At 44.5% G+C, this 18,261-nt stretch overlaps 1 protein-coding gene across 1 annotated transcript in view; it reads right to left on the minus strand.

Annotated features, from left to right (window-relative positions):
• Nucleotides 1-249: 249 nt before the first annotated feature.
• Cyria (CYFIP related Rac1 interactor A) overlaps nucleotides 250-18,261 on the minus strand; it is a 105,451-nt gene continuing 87,439 nt past the window's right edge. Inside the window, exons 4-12 of the mRNA XM_040730720.1 lie at nucleotides 15,993-16,114; nucleotides 15,297-15,402; nucleotides 12,548-12,684; nucleotides 12,024-12,101; nucleotides 11,755-11,871; nucleotides 11,587-11,666; nucleotides 8,950-9,076; nucleotides 5,986-6,056; nucleotides 250-3,873 (exon numbers count right to left, since the gene is read on the minus strand). Coding sequence (XP_040586654.1) covers nucleotides 3,810-3,873; nucleotides 5,986-6,056; nucleotides 8,950-9,076; nucleotides 11,587-11,666; nucleotides 11,755-11,871; nucleotides 12,024-12,101; nucleotides 12,548-12,684; nucleotides 15,297-15,402; nucleotides 15,993-16,114 — 902 coding nt within the window. The 3' untranslated portion in view covers nucleotides 250-3,809. The remainder of the gene's footprint in view (nucleotides 3,874-5,985; nucleotides 6,057-8,949; nucleotides 9,077-11,586; nucleotides 11,667-11,754; nucleotides 11,872-12,023; nucleotides 12,102-12,547; nucleotides 12,685-15,296; nucleotides 15,403-15,992; nucleotides 16,115-18,261) is intronic.

Consider the following 18,261-nt stretch of genomic DNA (forward strand, 5'->3'; position numbering starts at 1 on the left):
ACATCTCAAGGGGCCAATGTCAGTTCTCCTCCTCTCTTTTACTATAATGAAGGTTGTTGTTGAAATGTGTATTAGACCAGTGATTCCAGAAGCAGGCTTTGGGGAATTGCATGCCATGTCTGAAGAAACTATGGTAGGGGGAGAAGAGGAGCAGCTGGTATGATGTGACCTCATAGCAGGCTAAGCAGGCTTTTTTATGTTGAAACACCCACTTTACCCCGTGATTCATATAAAAGCATGGTTTTTAAATTATGTATGTACCAAACTTTAATTTTCATTTCACACTCAAAAGTTCTGTACAAAAAGAGGCAATGCAGGCAAAAAACCAAAAAATTACAATGACTTCGGCAAACAACATATGACAGCTTCAAAGCCCCTTCTAATGTGCAACCATCCTTACAGGTGTACTGTGACAATGGACTTAGTTCTGAAGGTTGGGGCTGGTGAAGACAAAAATCCCAATGTTAGTTATTAATTTCTACAACAGTTGAGAGATGCCTACTATATAAAATTGAGTGAGAAGTTTGAATTCTACTGCACAACTGGATCCTTAGATTGGGTATGTTTCATCTTGCTCTTGAAGAAGCATGAAATATTTTGACTTAATTGTGATGATGTCTTGAAAACTTAGGCTTTCCATTCATGTTTGACATGACTGTGATAACTAAGAATGTATGTTTATGTTGATGAGGAAGACATTAAGTATTAAAATACACCCAAGACCTTCTTCATGGTCTTTAGCTGATATTCTGGTTCTACTGTGGCTCTAATATTCTGGCTCTATTTATTACAAATAAAAATGTCCATTTTCACAAAGCTTTTGCTATGAATGCCTAGGTGAACATGAGAGAAGTTACCATGCCAAAAGTAGCAACATGTCTGGGAAACGTCATTTTTATCTTCCTTCTTGCCTCAAATTAAGTATCTGAGTCATATAAAACACTTTATTTTAAAACTATGAGACATTAATTATGAAGTATTATCAACATTGACATTGTCCCTAGTGTTTTCCCCCAAACTACCCATGAGTGCTGAATACATCTGCATGCAGCACAGAAAAAGGAAGAAAAACCAAATTATTTAAGGATTCCCAATGCCTATTGGACAGTCTGTTAAGAGAATTGGTCTCCCACAAAAGTTTAGGAGCAGACTGAGGGCCCACTCCCTGTTAGTGATCACAGACACAGATCAGCCTGTCCTCTTGGTGACCTGAGGCAACTATTCAGACCCTAGGCTTCTCAAAATTCAAGTCCCACTGAGTCTCACCTTGGAGACAATGGACTGGCTAGGCTGACAGCACCCATACACACATTTGGTCCCATTGAATAGAAAGTCTAACTAAAAGTTACAAATGTCCTCAACTCTGTGTGTGTGTGTGTGTGTGTGTGTGTGTGTGTGTGTAATATGACAGACAACCCCTAATGTTTTCTTATGTAGCCAGCTGAGAGGCAGCTATGGTGTAGATACGTGGCTTGGGTTCATGGCTCAGGTCTGTGTCTACGAGCCCAAGAGAAATTGGGCAGTCCTTTGTTCTTTGAAATCTTAATCTCCTCTTTTGAAGAAAGGTCAAATGAACACATGCTCATCAGTATTGTGCATCTCTGCCCTCATAGGCTTGAGAGTTGTCCAACTGAGCACTGCCTATGGTTGCCAAATAGCATACCCTAAAGCTGACCATTGGAGAACGTCTCACCCCACATGATTGCATTTTCTGAATCTTGGCATTCCTAGGTTTGACAAGGTCACAGAAGCCATCTACCATGATTCTGTTGCAGCGAGAACACGCACATCAGTCAAGTGACTGTACTTACTCTGCTGGTAAAGCACCGAGGGACAAGGCTTTCACCTCTCCATTGACTGACTACACTGACACATAGGCTGGGGAACCGGTTCTACCATTTCTCTGCTGACTACACTGACATATAAATCAGGGAACCAGTTTTCCAATTTGTTTGCATTTCTTTGTTGAAACAAACCAAGTGTCCCCTTTCTTGGGGTGCTCAATGGAATGTTGAATGGCCACTAGTCTGGAAGTATTGGTATTTCACAGCTCTTCTCTTGGAATGTTGCAAACCAAATAATACTATATCCTGATCACCCTAGACCTGACTCCTAGGATTATCATTCATCAGATGTCTGGAAAATTCTCTCCTTCCAGTGAAGATATGCAAGTAATAACACAGGCTAGCCTCAAGCTTTCTCTACAAGGGTCCATACACTCCACAATATATATTCATAGGCCACATGGTGAAGAAGGAAGAGTATAGATTCAGATGGGAAACACTCAGGATCTAGTCCTATGTAGGAGTCATCTTGTGTGCCCACATCTTTCTATTAGAGGCCAGAATATGTTTCCAAGATTCCACCCTAACTCAGCTCTGGCCTATAGGCAGAATGACTGCAGGCCTGGTGATATTAATAACAATAAGGATACTCACTGAAAATTATACATGAAGGAAGGTTGGTGGAGTGGCTCCTACTAGTCTTCCAGGACTCTCAGCAACTATCTATTTTAGATTTTTAAAAACTTCATTTATTTTATTTTATGTGTATGTTTTTCCTGCATGTATAGAAGTGCACTATGTGTAAGGGTGGTGCCCATAGAGGGTATTAGATGCCCTGGAACTGGAGTAAAGGATGGTTGTGAGCCACCATGTGGGCATTGGGAACTGAACCCAGATCCTCTGCAACAGCAACAAACATTCATAACCACTGAGCCATCTGTCCAGCCCCAAGACTGCCTATTTCATACACGAGGAAGGTGAGACTAAAGGTGACTCTGCCAAAGTCCTCAAACCAGTGGAGGCTGACACCAGTCAATCAAAAAACTGTTTTTCTCTCAAAATTCCTCCAGTTTTCCGGTAAATAACAAAGTGCCTTAGTTCTCAGTTCTGACATGAACAGTCCATTTTGACAGAGAAGGGGGCTCCCTTATTAAGAGGGGAGGTGTACCTAGAACCCTGCAGGCTCCTGGGAAGTGAGTAGTCTTGTTTACAACCAGAGTGCCATTTATCTGTCCCCGCAGGCAGAGGGTTGACACAGATATGACTGTCCTTATCCCAACTCTCTCTCTCAAACACTCTTTACGATAGCAACTTTTCCTCAATCGTCCTGCAAGAGCCCCTCTATCTACCCCATTGCCTCCTCGTTAGTGAATTAAAGCACAGGCAATTTTCCTCTCGCAAAAACCAAAAGGGAATGGGAGGGACACAAGTTGAGGCAGAAGGAGAAGATTTGGATTAATAAAACACGTGCATACAGAAAAGCTGCACGCGGGGTTTGCCGGCGGAGGGGGTGGGCGTGCTGAACTCAGAACACTTGTGCTGTACTCTACACATGCATTTTTCTTATCTTGGATTCTTCTCTCTGTCTCTCTTTCTGTCAGGGCAAAGGTTATGTGCGTTTCTTGTATCTGAGCTAACACAGGAAATCAAGTACTTTGTGTTTCTATAAACTATACTCCCAGAGAGATAACACGCCTAGAATTAGAACAATTCCACAAACTATTAAGAATTTTGGATTGTTACAGGTGTCATTGCAAGGCTCCAGCAGCCAGGATTGAAGATCCCAAATTTGGCCCTCGGAGGGAGAAAGGATTCCGGTTTCAGACATCAAAGATAAGGCTCTCATGTCAATTTATGCTCTGCTGGGTTGAGTCAGTCAGGATACGAATTAAGGTCCATATATTTCAGTGACAAGAAGGAAGTGGTTACGTAAATACACAAGTATTAACATCAATCTGTATTAAATTATGTAAACATATACATCTTCTGAGGTCAGCACACAGATCCTCTTCTGCAAACGGGGCTCTACTGAAGCATCGCCCGAATCTGTTTGGAAGTTGATTCATCATTCAAGTGCTTTGTAGTGAACCTGAATGGGGAAAGAGAGCGGGTGTCAGGGCTCATCCAAGTGAAATTTGTAAACAAAAACCATAGGCTCACTTCTTTTGACAAAGAGAGAGGCATATTTTGGTGTCCATTCCATATATTCTCTGCGAGATTTTTAATAATTTATTTAACCTTTATTTTTATGTGCATTGGCATCAGATACCCTGCAACTGGACTTAGATGATTGTGAGCTGCCATGTTTGTTGGTACTGGGAATTGAACTCTGGTCCATCTGGAGGAACAGCTAGGGCTCCTAACCACTGAGCCATCTCTCCAGCCCTGAAAGTTTATTTTTGGTTTGACTTTGACGTTGATTTGTTCAGTATTCCAGGTCGGCATTGCGCTCTCTCTGTAACCCAGGTTGGTCTCACATTCACGGCAATCCTCTATCTCACAGGCACACCCCACAATGTAGGGACTGTGCTTATCCCCATTTCCACCACCAGGGGGCACAAATGTAGTCATACACTCGAGCTGTACTATAAAGCATCTCCTAACTCAATCTTATGTGCAAATGATTGTAAAAGATTGACCTGTAACAAAACTTTGGCCATACCTTAGGCACTCTGGGTCACAAAGAACTTTTCAAATGTGGTAAGTGACTCGATTTCACAGTTTCAGTGGCCCACTCTCAATCGCACAGCAGATGGTTTTGACTCCTGAAACATCTGTGACTTTTGACTTGAGCCTAAGTCTGACTGTCTTGAAAACCTACATTCTTCCCACTTGGTCATTTTTCTCCAGAAAACACAAATTCCCACATTGGGATGGAACTTGTCCCTTCCCACAATTTCCTGATCTCCAACATGCGTTGGCGCTAGAATGAAACTGGAAAGTTCCAGAAATTAAGAGGTTGAAGTCTTCTTAACGAACATGGGAAGCCAGCCTGGTGTGCTTACAGTCTGCAATCCAGGATTCAGGAGGCTCTTACAGCAATGACTCGTTTATTCTCTAAAGCTGATGAGTTGGCAACTCAAAAAAACAGCAACCTTAGTGTCTTGAGACTGCCAGCTTCTTGATCTACTAAAGGAGAAGGATAGAGCAGTCTTGTGTCCATGGATTGGGATGGCTGCACTTGACATTGTGACTGGAGGTAGAACTCTGCATGCAGAAATGAGTGCTGACTCGTTTCTTTTAGACTCACCCATGCTTCCTGCATGTATTCCATTGCACGGGTCTGGAGGAAATGAAAGGCTAAGACAGCAAGGTCCATAAGTCTTCCCCATTGAAATTCTGTATTGGGATGGTTTGTGTGGTTCAGCAAATTCCTTTGGATGCAGCACAGCTAAGATATAAATCTCCTCCCTGCAACGGACTAAGCAAATGCATCCTTGGGAAAAGAGGAGATGCCTAAGGAGTGGGAACACACTGCAGCTGGCTAAATATTCAGGCATCCAGCAGTGAATAACAGGTCCTCAAGAGTTCTGGCAGCTGCAAGTTGGAGCCACTTGGGGGAGTTTGGACGGAGCAAACACAAACAAACAAACAAACGAGCAAACACAAGAGGGATGCTTGAGCTTCCAAGCCAGTGATCTAATTTACTTGGATTGCAACCTCGGGCCTGAGAACTCCCCTCATCTTCCTACCACACCGCCATGGTCGGAAGCCCTTGGTGAAGATAGACATGAACACTGGAGGCTTTCCTTCTCTGGAGACTCCACTACTTACAGAGCATCACGGCTAAGAGTCAGGCCCAAGACCCATGGGGCTACCCAGATCCAGGTATAGGTCCTAACTTGGCCCTTTACTGTGTGACATGGAAAATTTATTTGACCTCACATAGATAGGTATGGTGGCTCGTGCCTTTAGTCCCAGCACTCAGGGGGCAGAGACAGGTAGATCTCTGAGTTCAAGGCTAGCCAGGACCACAAAGCAAGTTCCAGCATAGCCAGGACTACACAGATAAACCCTGTCTCAAACCCCCAAAACTTAACTTACCTCAGCTTCTCCCATCTGTAAGAAGCATTGCTAGGAAGATGAATGACACGACAAGGTAAGGTCTAAGACTGGTGCTCAGGCTTTTAGCCCCTAACAGCATCCAAATTTGCAATGGTCAGAAAGGGAAACTGTGCTGTCACCCCAGAGACAGGCTTACCTGAGAGCATTCAGCAGCCCTTCCACACTGTCTGGGGCCTGTTCCTTCAACACCTTTATACAACCTTTCATCTGGAAGAGGAAAGTACAGCATTTTGTTAATATTCTAGTAACCCCATCCACAGTGGCATCTGTCCACATTACCAACTCTCTGAAGCAGCAGCACAGGGAGATCAGGAATAAACGGCTCTACCTCTCAGGATGGTGCATCGTTCCATGTACCATCAAGAGTTCTGGGCTGGGCAGTGGTGGCGCATGCCTTTAATCCCAGCACTTGGGAGGCAGAGGCAGGCGGATCTCTGTGAGTTCGAGGCCAGGCTGGACCGACAGCCTCCAAAACAATACAGAGAAACCCTGTCTCGTAAAAACCAAAAAAAAAAAAAAAAAAGAGTTCTGTACAACTGCACACTTCCCATCTCTACTGATTTTCATCCTCTACCACAACTGTCCTTTTGACCTGTTTCGGGGTCAACATCTTGCCTTCTACTCTGGAGCCCAGACCAGGAACAGAAATCGCTCTCCTTGGCACTCAGTTGAGACTTAGTGTTTTACTCACCCCCATAATTCAATGGTTTTTCTGCTAAGAATGCTTTTCTTCTCTTTCAGCTGTTGACTGCCACACCCTCAAGTTCACCAGCCCCAGGAAGTGTGTGTGTGTGTGTGTGTGTGTGCACTGGTGTAGGTGTGTTGCATACATGTGGAGGTCAGAGGACAAGTTCAGCTGCCATTCCTCAGGTACTAGCCACCTAATTTTTTAGGAAGGGTCTCTTTGGCCTGAAGCTTGCTAAGTAGGCTAGGCTAGTTGACAAGAAAGTCCTGGAGATCCCCCCATCTCCACTCCCCCAAGGCTGGGAATGCAAGCACACCAACCACATCTGGCTTTCTTTTTAAAAAATGGCTTCTGGAGATGAACTTACTCCTGGTGCCTTCAAAGTCAACACTATGCAGGCTGAGATATCACCGTGGCCCAGGCAGGCTCTTTTCATCCCACTCATACTATAGACAGTCACTACCACTTATTTGTGAGCCCCAATATAGCTTATCATTTATTAGGTAACTCTGGATAGACTAGTCCCTCCTCAGGTCAGTAATTTGTCTTGCTCACTAGGCCAGTGAGTCCTAGTAGTACAGGTCTGTGTCTTAACCATCTCTGAAAAGTCTAGCAAAGGGCAATTGTAAAGGATGTGAACCTTACAGAGGTCAAATGCCTAGTTTTTTTTTTTTTTTTTTTGGTTGTGAGCCTAGCCTTTAACGGCTGAGCCATCTCTCCAGCCCCAAATGCCTAGTTTTTTTTTTGGTTGTGAGCCTAGCCTTTAACGGCTGAGCCATCTCTCCAGCCCCAAATGCCTAGTTTTTTTTTTTTTTTGGTTGTGAGCCTAGCCTTTAACGGCTGAGCCATCTCTCCAGCCTAGTTTTTAACACTGCTTTGTATTTGCACGAACTTACATAAGTTCCTAAGTTTTTCTGAGGTGTTGGAATTAAAGTAATCTAATTCTGTCATGAAAATTTAAATTTACATAGATCATGTTATTTTATGCATGTTCTTGGGTGTTTTACTTATCCTTTGGAAAAGCAAAATCTTTCTATAAAAAGTCAATCACTTCTTTTAATCTTAGGCATTCATGCAGTGTGGGCATCTGGCAAGCTTCATTCTACCAACGGCTACTTGCAGAGGGGCGACTTCTTAACACTTCTTGTAGTCACACTTTCAACATGCAAAAGTTTTATGGTAACAACTTGAGAGTCCCTGTCAGCTGATGAAGGTAGCCAAGACCCAAGACCGAGAAGCATTTGGAGATCATACAGGAACGAATGTCAGGGTCAAATCTATCAAAGATACAGGTTTGGAGAGAGGCTACAAATATGCCAGTTACGTGCCACTCCAGGTTTGTGATGGATATGCGGAGAATTTTGTCCCTCTCCCAGTAGAGATGGGGTCTAGTGGGAGGAGAGAGACAGGCAGCTGAGGATCACGATGTGATAAGTGTTCACATGATTACTTCCCAAGGGGCAGTGGGAGCATGGATGCAGAAGGGGGTGGACGGGCAGTGGGTACTCTTGAGGAGTTTCCAGTTCTATTTCAGGATGATTAAAACCGTGGGTGGGAAGAACAAGAAACTGTCAGAAACACATTCAGGGCCAGAGCCAGTGTGGGTTTAACTACACAGTCGGAACTTGGAGGCTTTTCCTCGTAGAAAACACCCTTGGTAGGTGTTGAGCATTGTATAAATGTAGTGGGTATAGAAGGAGGTAAAGACAGGAAGAGGAGGAGGAGTGAAAAATCTCAGGTTGTGGGTGGGGGTGGCAGTGAGTTGAAACAGGGGGTGATGGATGCTCGATCCCTGATAACCTGTGAGCATGAGGAAGAGGGACACAAACAATTCCTAGGATCTGAAGGATGATAGCCCTGGGTTTCTTCGAGTGCGGATACTGGATGAGAGGATGGGACGATATCTCAAATAGGGTTCATGGGGGGAAGGAGAACCTTTGGTTGGGGACTGGCCATGTTTCATGTATCCATGACAAGACAGGAGAAGTCTTGGCTGGGGACAGGGGTTAAGGTGTGATTCTTTATGGAAGTCACTCGAGAATACCAGTTCATTCCCACACATCTTTCCTAGCACCAAGATTGCCCCTGGTCTCTAAAGCCTCATCTTCCCAGTGTCTTGGTGATTTTGCTCTGACTCCTCCCTCTATCCATCTGAAACAATCCTAGATGGACTAGTATCCCAGCATTCTAGCTATGTGTGGGAGGCTGGATGTCTCCTCCTAACCGTGTGGGAAAGAGTGGACTGCTTGCTAGGAGGAAATTTGCCATGCATCTCTAGGATATAAATCTCGGAGAGGGATGGAGGCCAGAGGAAGAGAAGCAAGGTCCAGTTGGTGACATTTATGGGCCTTTATTTGGACAGTGCATTGTGTGAGAGTTCTTTATATAAACAGTGCATTGCATGAGCGTTCTTACATCAATCTTGGATGTCTTGCAGAAGGCTCCCACGGGGTGCACGTGGTCATAGAGGATGATGACGCCCACCATCACCCTCATGCAGAACATGAGTGTCTCCTCACTTGTGAACCTGCTCCTATACTCCCTGAAAGAGAAGACACAGCCATGGCATCACTTCTTTATCCAGACACGTGCATTCTAAGATCTGCAGCTGGCAGCTTCTCTACTCCCTCTGCACCCCCTACTCCCCAGAGAACTTATCCAGGACCTGCAACAACCAGGTTAATATGCTCTTGAATAGAGCCAAGATGATCACTTTCCTTGAGTCTATCCAAATAGCAATTCAGTGCAAAACTACGGTAAATGAGAGGGCGGTAAATTCCCTTTTCTGCTTCCCTTCAGCAGCTAGCTCACCGTGTACATCAGCCCCTGCCCATCAATCTTGAATATTTTATAGCCGGCCCCTCTGGCTGTCCGAGATTATAGAGAATAATGGCTTCATTAAGGAGAAAAAGAATCAGGCTCATTTTGACACAACGGCTCTCTTGTATCCAGCCGGAGTCAGCTCCTTTGTTAAGATACGGGCTGTGGATGAGCTTGGATTGGCAGATATCATAAAGAAATTATGTACCTAGAAGTTATTTGTGGAGGTTAAATTTTGCTCATTTACACAGATAGGGGCCCTGATGATTGCAATAATTTAGGCCAATGCTAGAGACGTTTTTAGCATCAATTTCATTATGAGTTGGCCCCACAATGCAGACAATTACTATTTCTGTCTTGAAATAAATCTTAACTTTGATATGAAGGAAAGATTTAAAATTAATACCCTTTTATGGGGCAAGGAAGATGGCTTGCTGGGTAAAGCACTTGCTGCATGAGGGGGAGGAACTGAGTTTGGATCCCCAGGCCCATTTATATGCCAGGTGGTCGTGCCGGCCAGTTTTATGTCAGCTTGACAGAAGCTAGACTCACTGGTGAAGAGAAACCCTCAATTGAGAAAATGCCTCCGTTAGATCTGGCTGTAGGCAAGCATGCAGGGCATTTTCTTAATTAGTGAGTGATGGGGAAGGGGCCAGCCCATTGTGGGTGATGCCATCCTGGGTTGGTGGTCGTGGGTTCTGTAAGAAAGCAGGCTGAGCGAGTCATGAGTAGCAAGCCAGTCAGCAGCACCCTCCATGACCTCTGCATCAGCTCCTGCCTCCAGGTTCCTGCCCTGCTCGAGTTTCTGCCCTGACTTCCTTCAACGATGAACTATAAAGTAGAAGTATACGTCCAGTAACCCTCCCCACTTTCATTTGGTCATGGTGTTTCATCGCAGCAACAGTAACCCTAACACAGTGGCCCACCTGCAATCCCAGCTCTTGGGAGGCAGATACAGGGCATGTCTGTGGAAGCTGATTACCCAGCCTAGTCTTATTAGCAAAATCTGGATTCAAGTGACAGACCCTGCCCCAATATACATGTCAGACAGCAATCAAGGAAGATACCCAAAGTCAACCTCTGGCTTACACACACACACACACACACACACACACACACACACACACACACACACACACACATTCACTCACAGAGGCATGTCCATGCACACACATGTGCACACATGCATGCACACAAATGTATATGCATCTGCAAATACATGTGAATACACACATACTTGAACACCACACACATACATTCATGAAGATATAAAAAGGATAAAAGAGTCATTTTATATTTGAAGACAGTCACCTTTATAAGGGGCCTGTAGCACTTCTGGGCTTCCAAACACCCTACAGAGCAGATGGTATTGGGGAAACTTTACTGGAGACAGAATACAAGGAAGGTCCAAAGAGGCCAGGAAGTTCATTCATAGTCATAGTGAGCAGCACAGACTAAGTGCATCCCCAAGCTTCCCCTGTAACTGTGTCCTTCATCCTTAGTTACCCCAACCATCCTTTACACTGATATCCAGCAACTAGTTTAGGAACAAAGAAACGGATGGGGAGAGAGGTGAGTGTGTGTGTGTGAGTGTGAGTGTGTGTGTGTGTGTGTGTGTTATTTTTGCAGCAGTCTTAGCATTGCTACTCTTGGTTCTAAATCTCTCAAATCTCTACAGTATTTTGATAATAGTGCTCAGACATCTAGCCCATCTCTCCATTTCTTTTCTCTCCATTTTTTTATCACTTAGAGCAGTGATACTCAACCTGTGGGTTGTGACCCCTGTAGAGGCCACACAACCCTTTCATAGGTATCACATGTCAGATATCCTGCATACCAGATATTCACATCACATTTCATAACTGTAGCAAAATTGAAGCAATGAATAGCAATGGAAATAATTCTATTGTTGGCTGGGGGGTCACCACAACATGAGGAACTGTATCAATGGGTACATCAGAAAGGTTAAGAACCACTTCCTTATAGCATCTGAGAAGCTGTAAAAACGTTGTGAAGTCAATCAACCCATCAGGGAGGGCCTCAGCTCTTTCAGTTGTGAAATGGACACAACATTGGCACAGATCACCCTGAGTTCCTATTGAAACAGAAGCAAGTGCTGTACGTGGAAACTTGAATACAACATCAAACAGAGGGCATGCCACTATCAACACATCTGAACAGGTCCCAGCTGGATGGACGCTTAGCCATGCCCACACCTCTGGTTTCACTTACGGTGTCTCCAGCATGACCTTGCAGACGCTTGTCATGGTACTGAGGCAGTCTGTGGTATTCTCTATGGGCAGGGTTTTATTCTAAGTGGAGAGACAGAAACACACATCAGGCCTCCTAGCAGCACAGGGAAAAAAGGGCACTCCGCGCCACTCAATGGACTGCACTCACTTCCGAGACAAAGTGCATTGTGGCATTGCTAAGAGTCTTCAGCATTGGCGTGGCTTCTGCATAGAAGAGGGACATTCGGTTGGCCATCTCGTTATTCACTTCATTCTCAATGTCTAGCTGATGAAAACAAGAGAAGAAACAGTTACAAAGAGAAAGTCATTGTCTCCACAACCACGTTACAGACAAGGACTGTGCCTTCTCCAGGGGCCCTGCCAGACGCAGAAGTCAAGGCAGCCATGGAGAGATGGTGGCCCCGGCCAGGGACTCACATGCATGTTGTTGATGCGGTTGCGACTTATTGTTCTTCTGTAGTAACTAAAGTCATTCTGAATGGCTGGGTTCCTCATCTGAAATTGGGGAGAGAAGCAAGAAGGTCAGCTTCCACAAACAGTTGAAGGGCCAACATCAGGAGCCCAGACATGAGTGGCAGGACTTCTCTTTGGCATTCAAGAGCCGGGGGGGAGCAACCGTTAAAAATAAGAGTCAATAACTCCAGTGCCCTGAAATATGTCCCGCTCTTACTGTGGGCTGTATTTCTGGGAAAGCACATTTGCCTAATGAGGAAAAGGCACTTGTATGGGTTCTCTCTGCACTCACTTGACAGTTTCCGAATTTCCACAGGTACATCATCCTCTTAGATTACTCTGACCACACAGAATGCAAATATTCACCATGTTATAAGCCTCCGTGGGAAGGTATTCCATCTTACTATCCCACCCGGACCTTACAGCTTGAGCAGAAGAGCCATAGAGTAGTGCTATCCAGTTCAACTTCCACATATGTGTGACCTGACCTTCAGCTCATCAAATCGAAGGGTAAAATGTAAGATTTCTGCAAATTCCTTGGCCAGGGCCTGCTCCCGCTCCAGGTGTTGGGTTGGTGTGTAGGGTGGGCACGTCAGAGATTCCAGTAAACTCTGAAGAGCTTTTTCTGAAAGTCAAGGAGAGACAGAGATATATTCAGGGGGACCAGAGACATCCTTTAAAAGCACAGCGCTTAGTTTGAGTTGACATTCTCAGAGGCAACCTGCGTGACTGGTCCCTTTTGAGTATTTCCTAAGGCCAGTTCACTTAGTAATCTCATTTCCTGAGCCTTGTAGAAAACCACGAATACATGTATGGAGCTTGTGTGCTTGAAGGCCACTAACGAATCAGGGTGAGATGAGTGGGTAAAATGTCCGACGTGCAGACATGAGGACCTAATTCATACCTATAGCACCCACAAAAAAATGCTGTACTGGGCTACAGCAGGTAACCCTAACTTTGAAGATGGGCATGGGGATAGAGATGGATGAGTCAGGGCTCTCTGGGGCTGGGCAGTTCAGGCAGTCAGTGAACAATAGAAGACACCAACGTCAGTCTCTGGTCTCCACACACATGTCCAAGAGCTCTGAACACATGCGTTAGTCACCTATTTAACACCACGGAGATTCTAGCTTCTTCCAGCGTGTTTCTGTTTCTATATCCCCACTATATTTCTCAACAAATCTACCACATTTACCTTAGCTATTGTTCTCACAATAACCTCAATCCCTCCCATTTGCCTGTTTCTAATCATTCTCCACTCTTTTTGCCTCCATGTGTCTTTTAATAGCAAAGCCATTTAACCAATGGCAGGAGTTGGTAAACCATGATCCATGAGCCAAATCTGTCCCAATGTTTATTTTTATAAATAAAGTTTCATTTAAAAGGTAGATATGTTCATCACTTCCTGTTGGTTACTGTTGGTGTTGGCATTACGATGGTAAAAATCTAGTTACTGAAAAGGCAGGGCGGCTCACTCTTGTGAGCAAATTCTTTCCCTTTCTGCTGAGGTAGAACTCAGGTCCTTGGAATATCAGCTCACTACATCCAGATGCACGCGAGGACACAGAGAATTCAATTTCTCTTCTGCCCGAGAACCTGAGGCAACCTTTGTTTGTGAAATCAGTTTGTGCCACCCCCTCAGCTGGTCGTAACGTCAAGTCCTACTCAACAGCACAGTCATGGGTTCCATTTCGATTTTCCTCTTAAAATACGGCACTCGTTTTAGTGGCAAAGCACTACTGACTGCCTTTTCCATTCTAAATGCACTGTACTAACAATGAAATTCCAAGCAATGGCAGTAACTACACCACGGTGCACCGGGCATAGAGCCAGTTTGCCAACCTCATTTGCCTCCACTCCAGCTTCTGCAGAGACATGCTGTTTCTGTGCAGCTTCAGTTCTGTTTTTAAAGCTCAAGTAAGAATGCTAGTTTTATTTTCTTACATTTTGTACTCAGCTAATCGTGTTGCGGGGAGGGTGAGTAGACTGTGGCTTCAGATAAACTCTACCCTCCAGCTTGGTTTTCGTTAAGAAATGAGATCAATAGACGGCAGCCTAGCCCGATTGTGTCAGAGAGGCTTCATCCAGCAACTGATGGGAGCAAATGCAGAGAGAACTGAGCTCAACAGAGCCGAGCCCAGCCTGACTGTCAGAGGGGCTTCTTCCAGTGACTCATGGAGCTGATGCAGAGAGAACTGAGCTCAACAGAGTGGAGCCCAGCCTGCCTGTCGTCAGAGGGGCTTCCTCCAGTGACTCATGGAGCTGATGCAGAGGCCCACAGTAGGCATTAGGCAGAGCTCAGGGAACCCCACGGAAAAGGGGGTGGAAAGACTGTGGGAGTCAGAGGGGTAGAGAACATCACAAGAACACAGGCCACGAAAGTCAAGTAAGCAGGGTTCATGGGAGCTCACAGAGACTGGAGCAACAATTACAGATCTGCATGGGTTTGAGCTAGGTCCTCTGCATGTATGTTATGATTGTGTAGCTTGGGGTTCTTGTGGGCCTCCTAACAGTGGGAGTGGAGCTATCTCCTACTCTCTTGCCTGCTCTTGGGATTCTTTTCCTCCTACAGCCTCGATATGACAATTTCTGCCTAGTCTTATTGTAACTTGTTGTGTCATGTTTGGTTGACAACCCTGAGAGGCCTGCTTTCTTTTCTGAGGGGAGACAGAGGAGTGTATCTCGAGGAGAGGGAAGGGAGGAAGGAAGGGAGGAAGGGAGGGAGGAAGGGAGGGGGGAAAGAACCAAGTCCTGGGCTGGAGTGACGTCTCAGTAGCTAAAAGTACTTGCTGCTCTTACAGAGGACCAGGGTTTGGCTGCCAGCACCCTCATGGCAACTTGCAACCATCTGTAGCTCCAGTTTCAAGGGATCTGACACCCTCTTCTGGCCTTTGAAAGTTCGTCTATGCCACAGGCACACATACATAACAATAAAAAAGAAATCTCAAAGAAATGGGATTAGAAGGCTTTGAAGAGATGAGCACAGTGACAAAGTGTCAAGAGACCCTGAGCCAGTAGAGGGTGCCAATCAGTGACTCTCAGAGAAAGAAACTGGTGGTAGATCGAAAGAGACAAGAGCAATGGAAACCGTTTGTGAATGGCCTCACAATATGCAAATAGGGGACATTTTCCAACGTGTAAAGCTGTTCCCTCTACCCTCTCAAATGGAACAATAACAACAATAATAATAACAATAGAAGTACTGTGTGGGACAGGATAACTTTGGCATTCACTCACCAAGCCGGATGGAAAATTCATAAAACCGTTTCAGTCTCACGACCAGGGGGCAGACTGCATTCCAAGCCTTTTCTTGAAGTTGAATGTCATTGGGATTTTGAATTGCCTACAGGAGAAAAAGGGGATGACGATGGGTTTCCAGTTTAAGAAAACTAGTTATCTCACACCAACGAGGCCTGAATGATTTAGTTTTTAAAAAGGTGCAAACCCTAGTGTGCTTGGAGAATTAGAACCACCTCGGTTGACAATGAGTATCTGAACTATTGATTCCCCAAAGGACTAATTTCTGAAGGCAATTTCAACACTTGAGCATAAAGCTAATGGGTCCAAGTAGATCTTGCCTCATCTCCCTTGCTGCTGTGTTCTTGGGTTCAAAACAAACAAAACAAAACATTGGAATTGGAAGACTTGGCAATGGCTCTTGATCCATTTAAAGATCACTCATTATAAAGAATGGAGGCTGTAGCTATTGTGTCTTTTCTGTGATATACAATGTGATACACATTGAAGTAGAAATGCCACACCTTAATAGACTTCCTCAGTAGCATCCTGACAGCGGTATGTTCTCATGAGGACTGTGTGTGTGTGTGTGTGTGTGTGTGTGTGTGTGTGTGTGTACACACAGAAGTAGTGTGTGTGTAAGGTTTTTCCTTCTTCTCTCAGGGTTTAATCACGTCAGTATTGTCATTGACTTACATCTCGGATCTCTGGTCCCGCGCCTTTGTAAGCCTGCAGGTCTGTGAGGATGCTCTCAGAATCCTGGAGGACAGCACTGATCTGGTTCCATATCTCTCGCTCTCCTTCTGTTGGCTGGGCATCTAAGTGACACAGAAACCAGGAGAAACTAAGGCTGGTGTTTCCCAACAGGTCTCAGAGTCCACGAGTTCAGCAGCCCCCTCTTTTCCTCCAGCTTCGGGAGCTACTCTGTAACTTTACAAGCTGTTAGGTAAGAAAAATGAACATAGCTTCTGCCCCTGACTTAGTTCAAAGCACCCAACAACTTTTCAAATACATATTAAGCCTAATGTGATCAAATTGGTCTAAATGTTCATTTGTTAATTTATTTACATAAAAAGCATCTCTGTATACCTTATGTGTATTTGGTAATATTACATTGTATTATATTTGTATACCTTACGTGCATTGAGTAATATTATATTGGGTAACAGGAGGGGTAAACACTTTGGGGGGAGCCAACTTCTTTTTAATGACCCTTTCATTGTGTTTATTCTTCCTTAAAGCTACCACTTTCACTGTGGCCAAAATATGTAACATATAATGTACACCATAGCCATTTTTAAGTGTGGCGAGCAGCATTACTGATAAAGTTATGAGTCCTCCTCTCATTAAGCTCCATAGCTCTCTTGATCTTGGAAAGCCAAAGCACTGTATAGAGTATAGATTTTAATAGACTATGAGCTATTTCCATCATTGAAAACCTGCAGACATGAATACAGATGAAAAAAAGCCCCTCTTACATATATATCTTTTATTTTATATACTCACACTATTTTATATAAATTCATATTATCATATGTATTTGTATACACCAATCAACTTTAAAGTGCACTTAATTTGAGACTGGGCTGATGACTCAGTAGGTAAAGGGAGGAGTTTGCTGCCAAGCCTAAGGACCTGAGTTTGATGCACGGGACCCACCTAGTGGAAGAAGAGAACCAACTCCTGAAGTTGTCCTCTGACCTCCACATGTGTGTCATGGCACACCCTCTCCCCAATAATTGAATGTAATAAAAAAGCACATCATTCCAGAACAGTGACATACAGGAAGCACCGAAACATCCCATACACATAAACACCCCATCTAAGACCCAATGGGTAGAGTCTTCTGGGAATGCATCAGGGCATGGAAACACTCTTAAAGAAGAAAGTCCATGAGAAGGGGAGGGGCTCGTCTGGAAGAAGAAAGGGGTCCACAGAGGTAGGATGTGCACACAAAGGTTTCTCAGCAAAGGCACGTAGGGAGTTCATTGTCAAAATGTCTGTCTTGACTGTGTTGGCTGCAGAAGTGTGTGACGTGTTACGTTCTCATATATGAAGGCAGCAGTTTGTTAGCCACAAAGTGCTGTGTAAGCCCTCCAGGAAGTTCTTACTCTCCGGCATCTCTTTTACCCCTAGTAGCATTTCATGGAGACCCATAGTTGAGAAACATGGGCTTTTGCCGCCCTCAAAATTGCGATGAATCCGGCTAGTTTCTCCCTGTATAATGATGTCACTGCTCAGGGAGAGAGAGACAGATTTTTGTTTCCAGGCATTTAAATCCTGAGATGAGGGATGCTGTCAGCAACTTAACTAACAGAATGACAAGAACATAGTTGTATGAAGTCTGACACTCCCCTGACCCAGCCCCAATTTTATCTAATATTTCCATAATACAAAGGGCGGATGCTCCCAAAGTGTGACATGTTTTCATCACTAGTGAGACTCTGGGGTATCATAGATGGATTCAAAAGTGCTAACTGAGTGCATTAGCAGACTGGGCAGCAGGAGAGAGTTGACAGCCAGAGAAGGCCAGAGAAGCTCCTGTCGAACTCCTGAGTGACATCCGTGGCAAGTTTTGGACTAGTTTATTCACCAGGTCTTGCTAAAGGCAAAGAAACTGGTAGCTTCCAAGGAAATTTCTTTAAACCGTGAAAGAAAAGAAAATCCATAAATGTAGGTGGATGCTAGTTGGGAAGAAAGGGGGTGTGTGTGTAATGGGAGTGGGAGAGGAATAAAAAAGGGATGGGCTGTAGAGAGATGAGTCAGAGGTTAAGAGCATTGACTGCTCTTCCAGAGGTCTTGAGTTCAATTCCCAACAACCACATGGTGACTCACAACTATCTGTAATGGGATCTGGTGTCCTCTTCTGACATGCAGGCAGAACATCACATTACATAATAAATGAATCTTAAAAAAAAGAAAGGGTAATAGAAGTGAACAGAACCATAATACACTATGTATGCAT

Source organism: Mesocricetus auratus, unplaced genomic scaffold (assembly GCF_017639785.1).
Source record: "Mesocricetus auratus isolate SY011 unplaced genomic scaffold, BCM_Maur_2.0 Super-Scaffold_100024, whole genome shotgun sequence".
NCBI lineage: Eukaryota > Metazoa > Chordata > Mammalia > Rodentia > Cricetidae > Mesocricetus > Mesocricetus auratus.